The sequence below is a fragment of the Salmo salar genome, chromosome ssa01 (assembly GCF_905237065.1).
Source record: "Salmo salar chromosome ssa01, Ssal_v3.1, whole genome shotgun sequence".
Classification (NCBI taxonomy): domain Eukaryota; kingdom Metazoa; phylum Chordata; class Actinopteri; order Salmoniformes; family Salmonidae; genus Salmo; species Salmo salar.
Genome location: NC_059442.1, coordinates 23,605,408 through 23,630,050, shown reverse-complemented (window position 1 = coordinate 23,630,050; position 24,643 = coordinate 23,605,408). Strand labels below are relative to the sequence as shown.

The 24,643-nt window shown below is 42.7% G+C and overlaps 1 protein-coding gene across 1 annotated transcript; it reads right to left on the bottom strand.

The window, feature by feature from the left end:
- Positions 1-716: 716 nt before the first annotated feature.
- On the bottom strand, positions 717-24,643 carry LOC106579821 (macoilin-2). Its single transcript, XM_014160051.2, has 11 exons — positions 24,325-24,643; positions 20,464-20,605; positions 19,522-19,648; positions 13,500-13,623; positions 12,734-12,912; positions 12,109-12,625; positions 6,596-6,754; positions 5,334-5,516; positions 5,137-5,257; positions 3,066-3,240; positions 717-2,930 (listed from the first exon to the last, which is right to left on the bottom strand). Exons 1-11 carry the CDS (start codon positions 24,402-24,404, stop codon positions 2,728-2,730), a joined length of 2,010 nt encoding a protein of 669 aa, XP_014015526.2. The 5' UTR covers positions 24,405-24,643; the 3' UTR covers positions 717-2,727.

Sequence of the window (24,643 nt, the reverse complement as noted above, 5' to 3'; positions counted from 1 at the left end):
TTAAATATATGCAATTAATTCTTATTCTGCAGATGTATGCCTGATAGGGCACCTCTATATATGAAGTGGCCAAATATGCATGGCTTGGGGGGCCTCTACGCCTTGCAGTGTGGAATGCCCATGCAACTCAGCTGTATAAAAACAGCTGCAACAATACCCAAAACTTGATCCATGTGTTTGTCAGCGTATTTGGATACAAAGCATGAGGGAATTCTTTGTCAAAGCCATGCTTCATGTTAAAAGGGTTAATTGAGAGGAACATCTTGAAGAACCTGAAATGCAAAAATCTAAGTGAACATACAGGCAGCCCATATTGTTTCCATTTACAATTCCGTTATTTAGAAATCGTTGGCCTTGAGGTCATTCTATTTCTAAAAGCCTCTAGTGATTATTTCACTCTGTGGCGCTCAGACAGCCAAAGATGTGGATAGAGAATAGAGGGTTCAGTGACAGAAGAAAACAGGGCAGTGGGTTTAAGTGCTCAGACTGGTCTGGGGATTAAGGTAATCAATATATTAGCCCTGCGACCTCCACCAATTACCATCTTATGTGTCCCAGGCTTGGCTGAACAGCCTATTGCACAGAGGCAGATAGTTTATTAGCTGACTTTAGATTTCATTTTAGAGTGCAACCCCACCCCAAAAACACACTGATGCACATTTAAGATCACCAAACCACACAGCTTAACATGAGTGAGCTAAGGACCAGAGGCTTTGTAAAACTGAAGAGATGGACACTGCCTCCTAGTGGGAGTGAGATGACCATAACATTTAATTGCTCTTTCAGACTTAACTCTACTGCCTGATGATGTTTAAGTATGTCATACAGGACAAGGAAAGGAACTTCCGACTGAACATTTGCAAGAAAATCATTTATTCCTTGTAAACCTCAGTGTTAGAGCCTAGCCGAGGTCAGACTTGGGGAGAAACAAAGCAATGACTGGGCATAATTTAAAAATAAAATAAAAGCTTTTTATACTTTCAACATCAGCTGAAGGACCAATTGACTAAACTAATCTGTACAAAAAGTTTCCATATACAGTAGGTCATAACCACACAAATTACCATTTCAGATGACAGCAAACCACATCAGGCTCAAGTCATTCCTCCCTGCAGGGAATGAAAATGAAGGGTTAAATAAAAAAAAAAAACAATGCCAAAAAGTAGTGAAGAAATTGTTGACTGTTCTTAACGCCCATGGCCCAGGCAGTAGCCAAGACTGTAACATTTACAAAACTTTCAACTAAGTAAACAGTCTACTACAAACAGGTGAGCAGTTTTCCCACCTGCTTGACATACTTCAGACAAGTCAGAGGAGAATGTTTGTCACACACGTCAACCAATGTCTTTGCAATACATTCCTGGATAGCATATTCCTAGAAAACAAGCAATACTTTCTTGGCAAATGGGCTGAAGTTAAGTATTCAGCAATAAAAGAAGCCAGATTTATCATGCAGAATTCAGTGATTTTTTTTTTAACATTCATCATTTCCAGAGCCTCATTTCTTGTATAACATACACACAAAATCCATCAACGGTTTTCCCTTCAACAGTTATTTTTTTATCCGTGCAATTAAGTCAAAACAATAAAAACATAAGTCGGGACAATAGTTAAACGAACAGGAGTTTCCAGTAGAGAGAGATGTTATAGTTGGATGTAGTAGACTCCCATGCTGGGAGCCTGTTTGGAGTAGACTTCGTAGTAACGTGGCCATATCGTCAGAACTGTTCAGCAAGTAGATGGGCTATCTTTTCTGAACCTATGGTTAGGGTCCAGGTTATAATTGTATGTGGTTGGAAAGCCCTGTACCTCAGTCCTTCCGAGCATAGCAGGCTACTGACTCCCACCACTGAGGTCCTGTCTCAAGGCACTGTGATCATGACAATTTGCGAAAGACTATTCTGGGCTTAAAAAGAAGGCGTATCATATATTAACTTCTCTTAATACCACCTTTGCTTAACACTTTTGGAAAGTATTGTAGAAATTAGGGTGATTTTTGGGAATGTAATTTTGCAGATGATACTCAACATTTGAGGTTGTTGAGGATGGTTTACGTTGACAGTGGTTTATCCCTTGTTATTCTAACATCTTGGTACAGCTCTGTTCTCATCCCAGTGATTATCTTCTTCAACTTTGTAAAAAAGGAGACCACACAATCCACTTTCAAACATAATAAAACCAATACCACAAAACCCCAAGAACAGCCAATGGAACGTTCAATTTGGTCTGATATTCACGACTGAAAAATACCATTGACAAAACAGGGCTAGAGTCCATACCAACGTACAGATTGTAACTTCCTACCATAAAAATAAATGGGTATCCGCACTCAGCGATCAGAATTTCCAACATGGAAATAAGGGTAAGCACTCCTGCTAGCAGAGATCCACATCCCAGATTTTAAATGAATAAAACCAACACCAGAATTAACCAAGACCAGAGACCAAGTAATTGGTAACAGGTGGAGTAGAAGGGGGAACTGAAACATCCTACATAAGCCCAATTCTGTAAGGTTTCACTAGACATTTACCAAAATAAAAATTAAAAAAAGAACTGGTTTACATGTGATGTCCCTTAGTTTGTATTTTTTTTAAACTACAATAAATAGTCACAATACAACATCCTTCGGATCTGGCATTGAAAAACAAAATAAGTCAGACCTTCCAAGCAGATCTGGAGGTCAGCTTAAAAAATTGAAAAAAGAGAATGACGGGTTGGAGGGAGCGTTCACTTTTTGAGTGGCTGGTAGATGGAGGCATTTGGGTCCAGGCCGGAGGGACTTGTGTCCATGAACTTGGAGGAGTAGTGGGGGGCCACGGGAGTCATGTTGCTGCTCTCAGCTGTGTAGGAGATGCTGGGCATGACAGCCATCACCTCAGCTATTTTCTGCTTCAGGTCCTTGATCTCCTGGTCCTTCTGCGGGATCTGACCTGAGACAGACACACACAAAATGTCAGATAAGACATTCATTTCATGCAACCTATTCTACATTAATCACATACAGTAGGAAATAGGTGTGACTGAGGCAGTACTGCAGAGGGGCTAGACCCAAGCTAGACACTGACCTTGTGCGATCTCCAGCTGTCTCTTGGCATCACCCAGTGCTGAGAACAAGTCCAGTTTGATGCGGGTCTCTGCAGACAGGCTGTTCTCCAGGTGCTGGGTCTTTTCCTGCATGGCCGACAGCGCTGACATCAGCACTTCTGTGTCCTTCTCATTCTCCTTGTACTTATGGAGCTCCTGAGAGAGGGGAAGAACACGTCACTATAAGTGACATTGGCTGTGTGCCAGTGTACAGCAGGTGTGAATGAGTCATTTTACAGAGTTACAGTTCATAGAAGGAAATCAGGCATTTGAAATAAATTCATTAGGCCACAATCTATGGATTTCACATGACTGGGCAGGGACGCAGCCATGGGTCGGCATAGGTCCACCCACTTGGGAGCCAGGTCCACCCAAATCAGAATGAGTTTTTCCCCATAAAAAAGGGCTTTATTGCAGACAGAAATTCTCCTCAGTATTTCTGGACCAGGACATGTCACACGCTGTCACTATGGAATGCCCTTAGACCTAGTCTTCTTAAATAATTAGGGCTAATATTGGGCTAGAGTCAACATTTTAGCTACCTTAACCTGTTGGGTCTAGGGGGCAGCATTTGCACGTCTGGATAAAAAAAATGTACCCGATTTAATCTGGTTACTAATCCTACCCAGTAACTAGAATATGCATATACTTATTATATATGGATAGAAAACACTCTAAAGTTTCTAAAACTGTTTGAATGGTGTCTGTGAGTATAACAGAACTCATTTGGCAGGCAAAACCCTGAGACATTTTCTGACAGGAAGTGGATACCTGATGTGTTGTATTGACTTTAAACCTATCCCATTGAAAAACACAGGGGCTTAGGAATATTTTGGCACTTCCTATTGCTTCCACTAGATGTCACCAGCCTTTACAAAGTGTTTTGAGTCTTCTGGAGGGAGATCTGACCGAACAAGAGCCATGGAACGATGATGTCCCATTAGACACCTGGCGCGCGAGTTCATGTTGGGTACCCTCGTTCCAATACGTTATAAAAGAGTATGCATTCGTCCACCTTGAATATTATTCATGTTCTGGTTAAAAAAGGCCCTAATGATTTATGCTATACAACGTTTGACATGTTTGAACGAACGGAAATATATTTTTTCCCCTCGTTCATGACGAGAAGTCCGGCTGGCTTACATCATGTGCTAACGAGACGGAGATTTTTGGACATAAATGATGAGCTTTTTTGAACAAAACTACATTCGTTATGGACCTGTGATACCTGGAAGTGACATCTGATGAAGAGAATCAAAGGTAATGGATTATTTACATAGTATTTTCGATTTTAGATCTCCCCAACATGACGTCTAGTCTGTATCGCAACGCGTATTTTTCTGGGCGCAGTGCTCAGATTATTGCAAAGTGTGATTTCCCAGTAAGGTTATTTTTAAATCTGGCAAGTTGATTGAGTTCAAGAGATGTAAATCTATAATTCTTTAAATGACAATATAATATTTTACCAATGTTTTCTAATTTTAATTATTTAATTTGTGACGCTGACTTGACTGCCGGTTATTGGAGGGAAACGATTTCCTCAACATCAATGCCATAGTAAAACGCTGTTTTTGGATATAAATATGAACTTGATAGAACTAAAAATGCATGCATTGTCTAACATAATGTCCTAGGAGTGTCATCTGATGGAGATTGTAAAAGGTTAGTGCATCATTTTAGCTGGTTTTATGGTTTTGGTGACCCTGTCTTTGACTTGACAAAAAATTACACACAACTCTTGTAAATGTACTGTCCTAACATACTCTGAATTTATGCTTTCGCCGTAAAACCTTTTTGAAATCGTAAAACGTGGTTAGATTAAGGAGATGTTTATCTTTCAAATGGTGTAAAATAGTTGTATTTTTGAAAAATTTGAATTTTGACATTTATTTGGATTCAAATTTGCCGCTCTTGAAATGCACCTGCTGTTGATGGAGTGCACCACGGGTGGCACGCTAGCGTCCCACCTAGCCCCAAGAGGTTAACCAAACATGTTCTTGACATACTGTTTTCAACAAAACATACCCATCTTAACTGAACAGTGAACCTCACCTGCACGGTCATCTCCAGCTCTCTGAGCTGGTCTTCTTTGAGGTTGATGTCCATGGTTAGTTTCTTACACTCGGTCTCCAGCTCCGTGATCCGCCTCCTCATTGTATCTGTGCACTCCCCCCTGTGGAGCAGACAGAGAACTCAACTAAACGCAGATGTATTTATGAAATAGTTGTGAATATCTCTGGAGCCTATACCTGGATGCTGCTGCTAGTACGACGGCTCTGGCTGCTGTGGCATCCTCCAGCTTCTTGCGTTTCTTCTCATCTGCAAGCTGTTTCTCTGCATTGGCGCGGGCCTCCTGCTCAACCTTCAGCCTCTTTTCCAGCTGGCCCATGGCCTGCTTGTCCTTCTGCTTGGCCTGGATGGTGTTATGGAGTCTGCACACACACACACACCACAGACCATGCAGCACCATGCTAGCCAGCGAGATTCCATTCCAGTGTGCATGCGCACTCACAGTACTAAAAAGGTAGTCATTTTCATCATGAGTGTAAGTTAACAGTGTGTATTGTGGAGATGGTGAGAGGGCAGGATGGCTGAGTTTGGTAACCAAGTAAACTTTTCAATCATTTCTTTGCACTTTCGTAATCCTTAGCCTAGCATCCTTTGCCTAGCTTTGAGCATAGCCAACAGCACCAGTCTCCACCAACAGACGGAACGACAAACAGGCTCTCATGAGCGGCAATAGGAATCAGCTGGTCATTAGGGGCAGGCTGGGAGGGCCTACATGTCACCTTTAATTGCATCAGATAATTAACTGCCCATAACCACCGAGTTTGTGTCTGTATGTACATGCTAACTACCATATTAGGGTGGTCTTAAGTAATGCTCCTTACCAAGGACACCCAGGAGTCCCCAACTGGTCAGTGATTACTTAATTAGCCAATTAAAGCAGCCAGCTGCACAAGTGCTCTCTCTGCTGCCGTGATATGAAGCCTGCACTGAGAGAAGCAGATAGGATCCATCTGTAAACTTCACTATTATGACCAGTCCTCACGCCAGAATGTTTTAACCCAGAGTTATTTGTATTTCAGACTAGCTCTTGTCCCTAGACAAGCATTTCGACATGGACATTCCAAGCTCAGGCCTGGGTTTTCAAGAATGATAACCTTTAGGTCCGAACTAGGTCCCCTGAGTTTTTCCTGACTACATTACCCCGACTAGGAAAAACCTCACGTGCTATCGGAAGTTCCGAGTGGGAAATTCCACTTCAATGAGCAAGTTGGAAACTTGGTCATTGTGTGTTAACCGAGTTGCAACATTTCACATTTTCAACCAAAAGATGACATCCTTTTTTAACAATTACAAACTTATCAATGTGGATAATGTAGAAGGTTTGACCATATTGTCAAAATTAAGCAAGCTACCTAACTTTTATGAGCAACGCCAGCCTCACTGGTCCCAGCAGGTGATCAGATCCAGTGGTCAATTCCTGACCTTTAACCTGCCCACTCACTTGTTCTGCAGCAGCTCGTTCTCCTGGCGCAGCTGGCCCAGTTCAGAGCGGATGGAGCGCTCAGCGCTGCCAAGGGAGCCGATCTGACTGCGCAGGTCCTGCTCCACCTGTCTGCTGGCCTGAAGGTCTGCCTTCAGCTTCTTCACATCCTGCTCCAGCCTGCAGAGGTAGAGGGGGAAAGGAAAGAAAATGAGGAAGGGATGAATAGAGAAAGATGAGAAAGAAACAATTTGATGAAGATTCAGTGTAGGTTTTGGATCACCCACAATTCCTTTCAAGGCTTTGGTAAAGGTTTATATTGGTTTCATCTGCTCATAAGACGGTTTCAGTAGGGCCATCTTTGTACTCAACTCTTTTCTGTGGAGTGCTGCTGCGTAGTGGTTGTATTTGGCTGTGTCCTAAGTATTACGGCTGTCAAAGCCTCCTGCTGATGGCAGATTCTCCTTCAGCCCTCCATTCTGGCTGTTGGCCTGTCCCTGACAGTTGTTTTCCTTGGTCAATCAGGTCATTGCCAATTGATATTACAAATGGTTGATTAAGCTGTAACCATTTAATTATGTGTGGTTCTGAATTTTGATGAAATGTCTCCTCTTTGCGCTTTAAAATGTACTTACTTTTATGTCATACTAGACACAGCTTGTCTTTACAAGTGTACAAGCAATGCAACACTAACCAGTAAGAAAACACCCTTCAGCCAAAAGTGTATACAGCAAAAACATTTGGACTAAGCCTATAGGCTACTGTCTAGGGCTGGGACGATACCAGTATGGCAATACTTGTTTCCTTGCCACAATACTAACAAAACTGATTGAACTTTTAGGAAAACGGCCCTAATGTCGGAAACAAACATGTTATCCAGTCACATTTATTTTCCAAGCTATAGAACAATATTTTATATACACAGCAGGTTATTGAAGGACCAAAGAGTTAGGTTTGCTTCACGTTTCCATTTTTGCCATGGAAAAAAATATTGCAATACTGTCATGTTACCGTGACAACTTGCCACAAACACCTTCATTCATTTCACTTTCTGCTGATTTCACCAACAACCTTACACCCCCACACTATCACTCACACCACTGTGTCTGTACAGCACCATCACACACCCAGTTGTACAACTACAGAGCCAAAAGGGTCAGACATACACAACTCAAAGTTCTCATTTTCAGCCAGCATAATTTTGTGGCAAACCATAGATTGTAACAGTCAAACTTTCTCACACCCCAGTCCAATGATATCACAGCTGAAACAGCTCTACTTAACGCCTATCTATGTGCAGCATGGTCCGTTTGAGGTCAGGGACTGTGGTATCTGATAAAAGGGAAGCACCCATCATGCACCAGCAAGTTACTGATACTTTGGCCTGAAAATATGAGAACTGTGACATCCAGGCGGGACCTACTCCAGGTTTTTAAATGACCATAGAGTTTACTGCTTCGTATTTCCTTTTTTGCCAAGGGTTTAGGATAAAACGAAACAGAACAGGGCTAAGCACAGGCAAAATCCTAGAAAACCTTGTTCAGTCTGCTTTCCAGAAACTGGGAGGCAAATTCACCTTTCAGCAGGACAATAATCTAAAAAAACTGTGAGCGTGGTACTTAGTAATGTGTTGCATTTGCCCCAAACATAACACTTTGTATTCAGAACAAAAGGTTTAATTGCTTTGCCACATATTTTTGCAGTATTACTTTAGTGCCTTGTTGCAAACAGGATGCATGTTTTGGAGAGAACTTTTACAGAAATGTATCTTTTCACTGTCGATTGGGTTAGTATTGTGGAGTAACTCAAATGTTGAGCCATCCTTAGTTTCCACCTATCACAGCTATTAAACTCTAACTGTTTTAAAGTCATCATTGGCTTCATGGTGAAATACCTGAACTGTGTCCTTCCTCTCCGGAAAATGAGTTAGGAAATCTTTGTAGTGACTGTGTGTATTGAAACGCCATCCAAAGTGTAATGACTAACAACACCATGTTCAAAGGGATATTCAATGTCTGCATTTTTACCCATCTACCAATAGATGCCCTTCTTTGTGAGGCATTGGAAAACCTCCCTGATCTTTGTAGTTGAATCGCACTGTTTGAAATATACTGCTCGACTGAGGGACCTGACAGACAATTGTATGAGTGGGGTACAGAACATAGGTAGTCATTCAAAAAACCATGGTAAACACTATTATTTCACAGAGTCCGTGCAACTTATTGTGTGACCTGTTAAGCAAACGTTTACTACTGAACCCATTTAGGCTTGCCATAACAAAGGGGTTGAATACATTGTCTTAAAACATCTGCTTTCATTTTTAATTAATTGGTCAAAACTTCAAAAAACATCATTCCACTTTGACATTATGGGGTATTGGGTGTAGGCCAGTGACCCCCCCAAAAATCTAAATTTAATCTATTTTAAATTTAGGCTAACACCAATGTGGAAAAGGGGTGTGAATACTTTCTGAAGGCACTGTAACTGATTAATGCTTAATATATGATAATGACAACTTATACTGCCATAAATGCAAGGACAGAAAAATAATGTTTTATGTCACACGATTTTGGACAAATCCGTCAAGACACCAACCATGAGAATGAGTTAAACATAGGCTTTAAATCAACTGGTGAATTGTATTGAATATAGCTATGATCCCCATTATATCTTAATGTAGTGTAAAAAAATGGCAGATCATCATCAATGACTTAACAGCTGTAACAATTTGTCCAGTGTAGGAAATCCTCAATGGTACCCTAGTTTATAGAAAGACCCTTCGATCAAAATCCCAGTCGTGTACATCCCCCCCAAGCAAACACATCGACGGCCCTGAAAGAACTTCATTGGACTCTATGTAAACTGGAAACCACATATCCTGAGGCTGCATTTATTGTAGCTGGGGATTTTAACAAGGCTAATCTGAAAACAAGGCTCCCTAAATTTTATCAGCATATCGATTGTGCTACCAGGGCTAGCAAAACCCTAGATCATTGTTATTCTAACTTCCGCGACGCATATAAGGCCCTCCCCCGCCCTCCCTTCGGAAAAGCTGACCACGACTCCATTTTGTTGCTTCCAGCCTATAGACAGAAACTAAAACAGGAAGCTCCCGCCCTCAGGTCAGTTCAACGCTGGTCCGACCAATCTGATTCCACGCTTCAAGATTGCTTCGATCACGTGGACTGGGATATGTTCCGCATTGCGGCGAACAATAACATTGACGAATACGCTGATTCGGTGTGCGAGTTCATTAACAAGTGCATTGGTGATGTGGTACCCACAGCGTCTATTGGATTGATGGCAGAATTCGAGCAAAACTGAACGCGCGAACCACTGCTTTCAATCAGGGCAAGGTGACCGGAAACATGACCGAATACAAACAGTGTAGCTATTCCCTCCGCAAGGCAATCAAACAAGCTAAGCTTCAGTACAGAGACAAAGTGGAGTTGCAATTCAACGGCTCAGACACGAGAGTTACGTGGCAGGGTCTACAGTCAATCGCGGACTACAAGAGAAAAACCAGCCCCGTCGTGGACCAGGATGCCTTGCACCCAGACAGACTGAACAACTTTTTTGCTCGCTTTGAGGACAATACAGTGCAACTAACACGGCCCGCTACCAAAACCTGCAGACTCTCCTTCACTGTAGCCAACGTGAGTAAAACATTTAAACGTGTTAATCCTCGCAAGGCTGCAGGCCCAGACGGCATCCCCGGCCGCGTCCTCAGAGCATGCGCAGACCAGCTGGCTGGTGTGTTTACAGAAATATGCAATCAATCCTTATCCCAGTCTGCTGTCCCCTCATGCTTCAAGAGGGCCACCATTGTTCCTGTTCCTAAGAAAGCTAAGGTAACTGAGCTAAATGACTACCGCCCTGTAGCACTCACTTCCGTCACCATGAAGTGCTTTGAGAGACTAGTCAAGGACCATATCACCTCCACCCTACCCGACACCCACTCCAATTTGCTTACCGGCCCAATAGGTCCACAGACGACGCAATCGCCGTCACACTGCCCTAACCCATCTGGACAAGAGGAATACCTATGTAAGAATGCTGTTCATCGATTAGAGCTCAGCATTTAACACCATAGTACCCTCCAAACTCATCATTAAGCTCGAGACCCTGGGTCTCAACCCCGCCCTGTGCAACTGGGTCCTGGACTTCCTGACGGGCCACCCCCAGGTGGTGAGGGTAGGTAACAACATCTCCATTCCGCTGATCCTCAACACTGGGTCCCCACAAGGGTGCGTTCTCAGCCCTCTACTGTACTCCCTGTTCACCCACGACTGCGTGGCCATGCACGCCTCCAACTCAATCATCAAGTTTGCAGACGACACTACAGTGGTAGGCTTGATTACCAACAACGACGAGACGGCCTACAGGGTGGAGGTGAGCGCCCTCGGAGTGTGGTGTCAGGAAAATAACCTCACACTCAATGTCAACAAAACAAAAGAGATGATCGTGGACTTCAGGAAACAGCAGAGGGAGCAGCCCCCTATCTACATTGACGGGACAGTAGTGGAGAGGGTGGAGAGTTTTAAGTTCCTCGGCGTACACATCACGGACAAACTGAAATGGTCCACCCACACAGACAGCGTGGTGAAGAAGGCACAGCAGCGCCTCTTCAACCTCAGGAGGCTGAAGAAATGTGGCTTGTCACCAAAAACACTCAAACGTTTACAGATGCACAATCGAGAGCATCCTGTTGGGCTGTATCACCGCCTGGTACGGCAGCTGCTCCGCCCACAACCGTAAGGCTCTCCAGAGGGTAGTGAGGTCTGCACAACGCATCACCAGGGGCAAACTACCTGCCCTCCATGACACCTACACCACTCGATGTCACAGGAAGGCCATAAAGATCAAGGACAGCAACCACCCGAGCCACTGCCTGTTCACACCGCTGTCATCCAGAAGGTGAGGTCAGTACAGGTGCATCAAAGCTGGGACCGAGAGACTGAAAAACAGCTTCTATCTCAAGGCCATCAGACTGCTAAACAGCCATCACTAACATTGAGTGGCTGCTGCCAACATACTAACTCAACGCCACCCACTTTAATAATGGAAAAATTGATGTAATCAATTTATCACAAGCCACTTTATATTATATAATGTTTACTTACTCTACATTACTCATCTCTTATGTATATACTGTTCGCTATACCATCTACTGCATCTTGCCAACTTGATGTAAGGTATCACTAGCCACTTTAAACAATGTCACTTCCTATGTTTTCATACCCTGCATTGCTCATCTCATATGGATATACTGTACTCTATACCATCTACTACATCTTGCCTATGCCCGTCGGCCATCACTCATTTATATATTTTTATGTACATATTCGTATTCATTCCTTTACACTTGTGTGTGTGTATAAGCTAGTTGTTGTGAAATCGTTAGGTTATATTACTTGTTAGATATTACTGCATGGTCGGAACTAGAAGCACAAGCATTTCGCAACACTTGCATTAACACCTGCTAACCATGTGTACGTGACAAATAAATTAGATTTTTAGAAAGACCCTCTTACCGTACGAGCGCCTCAGGCTTGCTTAGGTGATTGTTAGGGATGCAGTTGTCTGTTGGGTCCCGGTGGGAGCCTACTGCTGGACCCTTCCCCGCTGCACACTTCTGCTTCTTCCCCCAGGAAAAGGAGGATGGGGCTGATTGGACACAGCCGTTGGTGGCGCAGTGTCCGCAGGGCAAGGAGTTGACTGCCGCGTTTCCGCTGGAGTTCTTGTAGTTTTTCGAGGAGGAGGATGAGGAGGAGTTCTCCTCCTTCAGCAGCAGGTTCTCTGTGCTGCCCACCAGCTCTGTGGTGAGTCTCTTATTGTTCATATGGTTCTCCATGTACTCAATCTCCTGGAGTTTAGAGTCTACCGATGACGGCAGGATGCTGTTGTGTTGCTTTTTGGCCTCGCGGCCCTCTTTCCCTTTTTCTCTGTACTCCAGCTCCGGCAGCATAGCTGACATTTTTTTACTGGCGGGGGCGCCATTCTGTGAGACTGGGGTGGAGTCCATCTCAGATATCCCTTTAGCTAATGCAGCTGAATGGAAGGTGGAAGTAAGAAAGGAGAGAATGAAAGTGAGATTAAACACATATTTGACCAACATCACTTGGACTGTGTCTGGAGCATCAGTTGAGTGCGTCTCACCTTCCTCTGCCTCCCTTTCCTGTCTCTGGAGCATCTGTTGCTCTGGTGGCAGGGCCTGCAGCAAGAGCTGCATGTAGAACTCGTTCTCCTTCTGCACCACCTCCTGCCTTCTTAAGCGCATCTTATAGCTGACGTAGCTGTTGAATCCAAAGCCCAGCGTCACCACTGGGTAGCCAATGCTACAGAGAAATGGATAGAGTTCAGGGGGGTAAGTAAGTTCAGACAACACATCACCAAGACAAACTGGTTCACAAGTTGAAAAACATAGGTGCTATGAAAAAAGCCTTGAGATGAATATCACTCCAGAAAGTAAAGCTGGAGGAATGACTTGCCCTAATATCCTGCATTACTACATAACTGCTCAATTACAGCACATCATACAGGCTCAAATCTAAATCCACTCAAATGTCTTAAAGAGTATTTAGACTATAAATGTAGGTATTTTCAACCAAACAGTGGTGTATGACCTTACAGAGCTTGGGCAGAAATATTCCTTAAGCCATCTTAGAATATGTATGCTTTTTAATAATGCTACAGACTGAAACCAGCATGCGTGAGTGAGCTTGGGGGATATACAGACATCATTACTTGTATATTATGCTTAACAAGCAGAAATAATATTATTGTCTGAGAGTCACATGGGGCAGAACACTTCCCTCCTTGGCCTGTGGGTCTGAGACGGAATCTTAGTCCATCTTCCTCACAGATCCACACATCTAGCCTAGACAAAGATCCTGCCAGCGCTTGGACAAAACACTTGACTTACCAATGTGAAGCGAATGGGCGACACAAGTCGACATGGAAGTTCTTCAGGTCTTTGAATCTGATGGCTGCCTCTATGTACACAAAGAGTATCCAAAGAGACACTGTGGGGAGACAGACCCCTCTCTCTGTGGAAGAAAAATATAGAAAAGTATTAGAACAGGAAAGACTACTGTTCATAACCACACATCTAAATAAATACAAATTATACATGCAGATTTACTTCCTCTGAACATGAAATCAGACGCTTACAGGGTGGTCAGTACAGCAGCCTCCCTCAGACAAAGAACAAACATCACGACAGCAGCAGAGTAGATCAGCTTGAGTGACGAAATGAGACACACAACCACAAAAGGGCAGCTTTTCAGTAGTGATGGGGGGGGGGGGGGGGGGGAATAGCTGTTACATTCTCCAGCAAGAAAATCAAAAAGAACTAACAAAGAGTAACTGAAATCAACCAAAACAGGTGTGGTTTTAGGAGGGGTTCTGAAAGACACTCATGGGGGTGTCCACTGAAAGTTGATTAGCAACAACAACTGCCACCCACCATGAGCGCCCACTAAATTTGCCCAAGAAGGGCAAACAAAATAAAAACCCACTTCAAACAACAACAACAAACAAATAGGGCACAACAACCTAAGGTGTTAACCCTCCACATCTCTCAAGACAACTAGAACACTGGGCCAGCCAAATTCTTTCTGACTAACAAGATGACAAGCCAGCACAGCTGTAAAACATACTGCCTAACGAGGTGACCAATCGATGCGCCCAACATGCAACCTCAAAATATAAATGGAAAAACCAAAGCCTGTAACAATCGCAATATTATTCTTGGACAATAGAGGAAAAAAAATGATCTAGCATGAATTAAACTGAAAGACTGGCTTAACCCTCCTGTTGTGTTCTGGTCAAATTGGACCTATTTACAAGTTCTCTCTGAAAAATGTAGTTCTTTTAATCTGATTGTCATAAGGTTCCATGACTGTCGACACAGGGCATCTGAACACACAAAATACATTTGAATCATTTTCATAACATTTTGGGTGCTTTATTTAAACTTTTCTACACCCGTGGTGTTCCCGGTCAAAAATGACCGGTCATTAGAAATTAATGGGTGAGACTACAATTAGTGTAGAAAAATGGGTTCAGGCACATGCCCATTCATCAGATGGACACACTTCCTCTCCCAGACCCCCCCATGCATGTGTGTTTGAGCGCACACACACACACACACACACATCACTCCCCTTTTTGGCTTCCATGGCAACCCCCGCGGGAACCTTTCCCCAATAGAATCTTTCCCCCATGGGAACCACACCTGTTGGCATTCTCACAAACAATCGCAACATTGTTTCAATAATATATATAACTTTTCTAACAGCTCTGGGATATAAAGCTTTTTTGAGGCCTTGCTCACAATTCATTCTATGGCAGCACAATGACCAAACGATATACTTTATGTGAGGCTCTTGATCATGACTCTGGTGAGGAGGAGAGAGGCCAGGAAACTGACAGTGAAGATGCATTAGAGGAGGAAGTGTCAGAAGTTGAAGACAACACAGAATATGATTCAGACCAAGAGACAACAGACGTGGAACAATCCAGTGATGAGGAAGAAGGCCCTGCTGAGGTTGTTGTTACATTACGGTCAAAGAATGGGAATTTGTCCTGATCTTCATCCCCACCTGAGAGGAGAGGTCGGCTGAAAATGTTATCAGGATGACCCCAGGGCCAACGAGATACGCCATATCCCGGGTTGATTACATAAAATCCTGCAACTATTTAAAAATGTGAAACGGTTTCAAAACAAATGTCCTTGTTAAACTTTGACACAAAGTAGTCTGATAAATAGCACAATATGTTTAATTTGAGTATTTGTTATAGTCAAAATAATCCATACATTATGCTTTTTTTTACTCAAACGAGTTGTATGAGCTCAGGTAACCAAAAAAAACAAAAGATTTCACCTTTGTTTAACCAGGTAGGCCAGTTGAGAACAAGTTCTCATTTACAACTGCGACCTGACCAAGATAAAATAAAGCAGTGCGACAAACAACAGAGTTACACATGGAACAAACAAACATACAGTCAATAATACAATAGAAAGTCTATATACAGTGTGTGCAAATGAGGTAAGATTATGGAGTTAAGGCAATAAATAGGCCACAGTGGCGAAATAATTACAACTTAGCAATTAAACACTGGAGTGATAGATGTGCAGAAGATGAATGTGCAAGTAGAGGTACTGGGGTGCAAAGGAGCAAAAAATAAATAAATAACAATATGGGGATGAGGTAGTTGGATGGGCTATTTACAGATGGGCTATGTACAGGTGCAATGATCTGTAAGCTGCTCTGATAGCTGATGCTTAAAGTTAGTGAGGGAGATAGGAGTCTCCAGCTTCAGTGATTTTTGCAGTTCGTTCCAGTCATTGTCAGCAGAGAACTGGAAGGAAAGGCAGCCAAAGGAGGAATTGGCTTTGGGGGTGACCAGTGAGATTTACCTGCTGGAGGGCGTGCTACATGTAGATGCTGCTATTGTGACCAGTGAGCTGAGATAAGGCAGGGCTTTAACTAGCAAAGACTTATAGATGACCTGGAGCCAGTGGGTTTGGCGACGAATATGAAGCGAGGGCCAGCCAACGAGAGCATACAGGTCGCTGTGGTGGGTAGTATATGTGGCTTTGGTGACAAAACGGATGGCACTGTGATAAACTGCATCCAATTTGCTGAGTAGGGTATTAGAGGCTACTTTGTAAATGACATCGCCGAAGTCAAGGATCGGTAGGATAGTCAGTTTTACGAGGGTGTGTTTGGCAGCATGAGTGAAGGATGCTTTGTTGTAAAATAGGAAGCCGATTCTAGATGTAATTTTGGATTGGAGATGCTTAATGTGAGTCTGAAAGGAGAGTTTACAGTCTAACCAGACACCTAGGTATTTGTAGTTGTCCACATATTTTAAGTCAGAACTGTCCAGAGTAGTGACACTATGCGGGTGGGCAGGTGAGGGCATTGATCGGTTGAAGAGCATGCATTTAGTTTTACTTGCATTTAAGAGCAGTTGGAGGCCACGGAAGGAGAGTTGTATGGCATTGAAGCTCGTCTGGAGGTTATTTAACAGTGTCCAAAGAAGGGTCAGAAGTATACAGAATGGTGTCGTCTGCGTAGAGGTGGATCAGAGAGTCACCAGCCGCAAGAGTGACATCATTGATGTATACAGAGAAAATAGTCGGCCTGAGAATTTAACCCTGTAGCACCCCCGTAGAGACTGCCAGAGGTCCGGACAACAGGCCTTCCAATTTGACACACTGAACTCTATCTGAGAAGTAGTTGGTGAACCAGGCGAGGCAGTCATTTGAGAAACCAAGGCTGTTGAGTCTGCCGATAAGAATGCGGTGATTGACAGAGTCGAAAGCCTTGGCCAGGTCGATGAATACAACTGCACAGTATTGTCAATGAGGCCTAAAGGCCATGAATAGCAAATAGAAGTTCAAAACTTGTAATGTTCACAAGAACTTAAGTTGATAATAAGATCTTACACAACATTAGGTGATAATATATGTATTATTATGGATTTATAATGGGGTGGTCATTTTGGACCGGGAACACAAAATTCAATTACAGGAAACGAACACAACAGGAGGGTTAATAAGCCAAGTCATACCAAATGGAGACAATAGAATATGTGGGCTTCTATAACAATAAGACACCAGAGTGTCCACTATAGACTTCAGCTATTGGCCCAGATCATCCACAGTTTTTAAATGTTATTCTGACCGGACATTTTGCGCTGCTTTGGTGAGACTCTTATCTCTGTCTACATTGTTCTCTTGCTTTGTGTAAATATAACATTTATTGAAATGAGCTATAGCAAATAGGAATAAAGGCAATTACTCAGAATGTCAACCACGCACTGCCCTGCTCTGCGTTGGCTGAACCAATTCTGATTGGAGTAATTGTTTGATAGTGATTTTTTTACTTATCCCATTAGGACAATTGAAATCTATATTCTGGTTGTCCGCCAATTTTTTTTTTTTTTTTTACTTGTCCTGGACAAGCATTAATGTCAAAGCCTGATGGTGTGGTGTATGCAGCAGGCGTTTGGGGTCTTTGCTCTACTGTGCCATTTGGTCTCATCAGGAGTTAAATTTGACACCAAAGCCCAACATGTCCTGGTCAACAGGGGCTACTGCTAAATCGCACTGACACCTGTTAGACATCCACGCTCGCTTACTGACATTGCACGGGATTCTGAGAAGTAAGCCGGCTCGTTGTAAACATAACACGCGGCATGGGAACGTGGAATAAGTCCGGTAACGCATGCTTCACACCCATTGCAGAGAGAAACACACACCGGTGTGTGTTCAGAGGATACTAGGAGAGCTTGTCAGTGTAGGTAACTCAAGTTGAGTGTATTCTGAAAGTATTCAGACCCATAAACTTTTTCCACATTTTGTTACGTTTCAGCCTTACTCTAAAATGGATTAAATAGTTATTTTTCCTCAATCTACACACAATACACCATTATGACAAATCAAAAACAGGTTGACATTTTTGCACATTTATACAATTAAAAAAAGTGAAATTAAATTTACATAAGTATTCAGACCCTTTACTCAGTACTTTGTTAAAGCACCTTTGACAGCCTTGAGTCTTCTTGGGTATGACGCTACAAGCTTGGCACACCTGTATTTGGAGAGTTACTCCCATTCTCTGCAGATCCTCTCAAGCTTGGTCAGGTCTCTCCAGAGATGTTCAATCAGGTTCAAGTCTGGGCTCTGGCTGGGTCAATCAAGGACATGCAGAGACTTCTCCTGAAGCCACTCCTGCGTTGTCTTGGCTATGTGCTTAGGGTCGTTGTCCTGTTGGAAGGTGAAACTTTGCCTCAGTCCGATGTCCTGAGCGCTCTGGAGCAAGTTCTCATCAAGGATCTCTCTGTACTTTGCTACGTTCATCTTTCCCTTGATCTTGACTAATCTCCCAGTCCCTGCTGCTGAAAAACATCCCCACAGCATGATACTGCCACCACCATGCTTCACCGTAGGAATGGTGCCAGGTTTCCTCCAGACTGACGCCTGGCATTCAGGCCCATCTTGGTTCTCATGGTCAGAGTCCTTTAGATGCCTTTTGGCAAACTCCAAGCGGGCTGTCATGTGCCTTTTGCTGAGGAGTGGCTTCCATCTGGCCACTCTACCATAAAGGCCTGATTGGTAGAGTGCTGCAGAGATGGTTGTCCTTCTGGAAGGTTCTCCCATCTTCACAGAGGAACTCTGGAACTCTGTCAGAGTGACCATCGGGTTCTTGGTCACCTCCCTGACTAGGGCCCTTTCCCCCGATTGTTCAATTTGGCCAGGCAGCCAGCTCTAAGTAGAGTCTTGGTAGTTCCAAACTTCTTCCATTTAAGAATGATGGAGGCCACTGTGTTCTTGGGGACCTTCAACGCTGCAGAAATGTTTTTGTCCCCTTCCCCAGATCTGTGCTTCGACACAATCCTGTCGTCTCAGAGCTCTAAGGACAATTCCTTCGACCTCATGGCTTGGTTTTTGCTCTGACATGCACTGTAAACTGTGGGACCTTCTATAGACAGGTGTGTGCCTTTCCAAATCATGCCCAATCAATTGAATTTACCGCAGGTGAACTCCAAGTTGTAGAAACATCTCAATGGAAAGAGGATGCACCTGAGCTCAATTTCGAGTCTCAGAGCAAAGGGTCTGAATACGTTATGTAAATAAGGTATTTATTGATTTTTGTATATACATTTTCAAATAAAATGTAGAAAAGGGAAGGGGTCTGAATACTTTCCGAATGCACTGTATGTGCTCTGTGTGTACTATAGCTGGTGCCTCACTCCAGGAAATAGTATTGTGAGATTTGATCCTGTGAACCTCCTGTCACTAGTCCCATTTCTTTACAGCTAGGCTTAAATAGTTCAATACAGTGATCATAGTCTTTATACCCACACACTAATTCACTGTAATCGTTAAGTTGTTTCCCCTCATTAAAAGGCAGGTGAATAAGAAGGCTTACCTGTGTGCCACACGTACTGCACCCACACGTAGGTACTGGCAGCGAAGAACAGCCATTGTACTGGGATGAAGAGCAGGCATATGGTGTCAGAGGTAAACGCCACACACACAAAGAACACTGAGAATGCCTGGAAGAGAGGAGATGTGAGGGGGGTAAGTAGGAGATCTGCCAAAAAGCAGAAAAACACATTTCTACCAACAATGAGATGTGGGTCACATATTATCCACATCAACAAGTATTGCTTGATGATTAAATCACAAGTTAAATACAACAAATCTGCAAAAGACATCAAAGCCTCCACTTAAATTGACTATGCTACTTTTTTTTTTACAATATTCAAGTCCGAAAAAAAAGTCAGCCGAGCCCTCCCTCTAGAATGAACAACATGCATCTTCTAGTGATCTATTGATAGGACAGGCGCCTGTCAGTCAAAGTGAGCGATGACAGGGAAACACTGCTGGTTTGACAGTCTGCTGTCTCTCTCGCCTCCCGGTACCTGGGTGTTTTGTACTCTGTGGTTGCAGTCAAATTTCTTTCCACGGAGGGAGAGAGAATGACGCTCCATCGTCTTTGTGAGTCAATTTGCACGTCCCATATAAAATGTGGTAATGATGAGTGAAATCCCCTTAGCCTATTGTTTTCTGGCACATTCATTAATTTTCTTTCACTTGTTTCATATGTAGCCACGAAGTTCTGGCGTATAGGCTTACTGTGATTTCATTGACAAACTGCAAGCTTTTTCTACTTTGCTAGCTACTCCATGTGCTTGTGGAAAACACTGATTTGAGGAGCAGGAAAACCAAGGCAGCGCTAGAGAAGAGCTTAGGCTAGATGTTGTTCTCCAGAAGCTCCATAGGCCTGCTCTTTAAACCACAAATCTAATTAACCTTTTATTTAACTAAATAAAATAAAGATCAGTCAGGCCCACCCAGAGTCACTCACCAGCCCCTGGTATCTGAAGGAGTCGTACACGCTTCTGATGAAGAGCCAGAAAGGCCACAGGTACTCAAATCTGAACTCGAGCACAAAGTCTGCCAACAGCACCAGAGCCCACACCACAAGGAACTTCAGGTACAGGAAGGTACTGGATGAGAGAGAGAGAAGAGACACATTCATGAGTTTGTGTCCAACACCACAACCATTTTTCAATAAGACTGGATTGTGTCAAGGTGTGGGCTTTAAAAAGCACCTGATCAAAAACTCAAGGATTAGCTACTCCACCTCTAGCCTATTCCCAGACGTCAACTACCTTACACGCCTACTGATGGTATTTTCTGGCTGGGGGAGTTTTGCTAAGAGCCCCGACACACATTCTGAACATTAAGATGCAGTGCTTGTGGTACGGTTTCAAAAAAATTATGAACATATCTTGCATATCAGCAATTACTACACACCTTTATGCTGTTAGTATTCAAGGCTTGACATTCAGGTAAATTTGCCGGTGGCACACCAGCCCAGTACAAAGACAAAACTAGTGGCCAAAATGAGAAAATTACTGGTCAGGGCCAAGATCAAAGGAAAGCAAGTAATGCACGCAGAATTTCAATCATGGGTGATTTCATGTGTCATTTGCAGTCTGGGAAAGTACCTATAACCAACCATACAATCTGATATTTAAACTGATTTTTGTTTAGAAACATTTTATAAAACCATCTCAATGATAACAATAGCCTTAACATATGAAACCATTTCAAATGTAATATTCCCCTCCAGAAATGAGCCCAATAACATTCATGAAAAGTAAAATGTTTAGGTTGTGTACATGCTTCATATTGTAGGCATGTGTGCTATTTTAGCATTAAGCATCATCAACTGTATCCTGATGAAGCATCGTGGCTAGACTGGCTACATGGCTGAAGCATGGGGTTGCTCATCTCCATTGTTTACCCCAATGGTTGAATCATAATCTAGAGCAGACTCTAAATATTCGCTTGTTGCTTGTTTAATCTCCTAAATAAAAACTCCCAACTAGCCTAATAAAAATGTTTTTACTGTTTATAAATAGTGTAATTGTGTGAATATAGGCCTACCATTTATGCACTCCAATGGCCATGAGGCGCTTCAGCGGTAACTTTTGTTTTTGTCATGCCAGGGTTTATAAGAACACATTTATATCCATGGAGAGCAGGAGTTGCACACTCTTGACAGCTGATAGCTCATTAACAGATTTGGGAATTAATCTGTTTTTTAAACAATTATATAGACTTCAGAATAGCATTATTACAATAACAAATGATGATGTGTAAATAATTGTCATGTCTTGACAAGCAAGCAGTTACACTGAACAAAAATATAAACAACTTGTACCATGTTTCATGAGCTGGTATAAGATCCTAGAAATGTTCCATATGCACAAAAAGTGTATTTCTCTTAGATTTTGTGCACAAATTTGTTTACATCCTTGTTAGTGAGCATTTCTGCTTTGTCAAGATGATCCATCCACCTGACAGGTGTGGCATATCAAGAAGCTGATTAAACAGAAGTATTGTTACATAGGTACACCTTGTGCTGGGGACAATAAAAGGCCACGAAAATGTGCAGTTCTCTCACACAACGCCACAGATGTCTCAAGTTGAAGGCGCATGCAATTGGCATACTGACTGCAGGAATGTCCATCAGAGCTGTTGCCAGAGAATAGAATGTTCAACGTAATTTTCGAGAATTATGCAGTTTACACGCATCCAACCGTGGGTGAAACTAACTGCTGACAACCCTACGGAGAAGGGCTTGAGAGCTATTCCACCTCAACAGATGACTAGCTGCAGGTGTCACATGGAGAGGTGCTTGTTGTCACTGGTAGAAACAGGGCAGATGCATGCAGACTAAGCTTTTTTATGTAACTAGTGTAGGCCTAAATTATAATTTGTAGCCTATAATTTAAGACACGGGAATTGACAGTAAGAAGCTTTTAAATTTAGGTAGATAGTCTTATTTAGATGCACGTTGACATTTCTGCTGGCTGAATTACAATGAGTGTTCAATTCTGAATGACAGAGTGCAATAAAGGCAAAGTTTATTTGACCAACTGAGTTTGCAAATAAGCTGGAAGAGGGGTGGTTTACTGCTACAAATATCCCTTTCATATGCAGACCAAAATCACTAACTTACAATACCTGCATTTTTATACCTGCTTTTTGTATATTTGAAAGGAGTACGGGGTAGAACATGGAAAAATAAGCCACCTAAAGTCCTTGTCATGATTCTTGCATTTTCACAGACCCTGTAACCAAAATACAGGTATCGGGTCAGTGGTTCTCTGCATTCTTTGCAGGTAAATTCATTAACACTTACATTGTTTAACACAGGAGTGTCAAACTCATTTGTCCGTGTCTATGGATTTTTGTTTTTTCCCTTTCAATTAAGACCTAGACAACCAGTTGAGGGGTGATCCTTAATAATTAGTGACCTTAATTCATCAATCAAGTACAAGGGTGGAGGGAAAACCCACTAACACGGTGGGTTTAACACCTCCCTAATTTGAATTGCAAACACCACCCTAGTGAACTAAACTCCACGGTGAAGGAAGTTTCTGATGGACTTCAACTGAATGGAAACCAGACTGTGAAATCTAGCTCCGATTACATTGATTCGCCCAAGGTCAATATTTCAAGAAATTTAAATCATGAAAACTCCTACCTTGTACCTATGTTTGTCCTCTGTTGCGTGGCTTTTTTTTCTCCAATAAACGTTCAAATACAACTACCGAAATTATTTGACTCGTGACAAAATTAGGGAAATTAGAAGGGGGGGAAGTTTTTGGCAAGGCCATTTTCTTTCCAATCCCCCTCCCCCTTCTAATTTCCTTAATTTTGTCAGGAGTCAAATAATTTCAGAAGTTGTATTTGATTTAACTCCGACAAGGTTAATTGACCCACAGTCCCACATGGTGACAAAGATATCAGTGACGTGCAAATGAGCGATAGAAAAACCGATCGCGCAAACTTCACCATTCCGAATTAAAATATTATTTTTTTGTGCGGGCGCCCGTGCCGCCCCCGGCAAGATGCCACCCTGAGCGGCTGCACACGTAGCCTATACCTAAATCCGCCGCTGGTTGTATTTGATTAACGTCTATTGAAAACGTATGGATTTCAGCAAACAAAGGCACGCAACAAGAGGACAAACATAGGTGGGCGTTTCATGATATATTTTTTAAGTATTGATCCAATCGGAGCTAACTCATTCCAAAGCCTGGCCTCTGATCCACTCAGTTGGTGAAGTTCATAAAACTTCCTTCACCATGGAGTTTAGTTCGTTAACACCCCCCACCCTTCCCAATATGCCAGTTTCCCACTGATGTATAAAATGGTTATACCTGCAAATAAGGTGCTGTTTGAAAAGGGGCATCAACATTTACTTTTTTATACGTAACATTATAACAGCCCCTGTCTGAAATGGGTATAACTTCCATACACCAGCTAGGGGGCTGTCTTAGTAGGGTGAATTTAGCCAGCTACTGCAGACAATATGGGATACATAATTAATCGAGATGCCTAATTGAAGCAGGGGTGTTAAAGACAGTCCCAGGATATGGCTTGGGGCCTATCAATGGGTTGTAACCTAACGTTGCTCCAAAGATAATGTACACCTCTCCAGTTAGCTATGCTAATCTGTCCACAAATATACTAGTTACCTACTTGATATCTAGCTAATTTCACTTGACTGAGTGTCAGTGTGACATTTTGCATTAGGAGAGACATATTAGCTAGCTAACTAGATACTCGCACACAACCCAGCCATGCAATGAAGGAGTCTTAAAACCCCCCTTACGGACGTGAGAACCCATCGCTTGGCTTCATATACCTGCCGTATATGCCCTCGGTGATTCGGTTCCGTTTTAACGGCCTTCGGAGTTTGCTGCAGTCCGCATTGCGCCGCTTCATCCTCCTCTCCTTCGCTTTAGCTTTTGAATTTCTACTGTAATCTTATCCAGTTTTCTTGCATGGGAAGACAAAGACAATGAATTAAGTCCCTGTGAAATATCGCTGTAATTATTTTTCTACTGGAAACATAAATAAATAAAACTCTCTTTAAGAACCTCCTCTTTTCTTTCAGCGCAAGCTTGCGTTATAATTTACAGACGATTTATCCAATCACTTTATTTGCCATCGCCTCTTATTTT

Excerpts from the sequence above, each read along its gene's own strand:
- LOC106579821 (XM_014160051.2), bottom strand. The coding sequence starts at position 24,404 with ATGAAGCGGCGCAATGCGGACTGCAGCAAACTCCGAAGGCCGTTAAAA. Across the intron at positions 12,913-13,499 it reads CGCCCATTCGCTTCACATTG|CATTGGCTACCCAGTGGTGA; the intron begins GTAAGTCAAGTG and ends ATTTCTCTGTAG. Across the intron at positions 5,258-5,333 it reads GTACTAGCAGCAGCATCCAG|GGGGGAGTGCACAGATACAA; the intron begins GTATAGGCTCCA and ends TCTGCTCCACAG.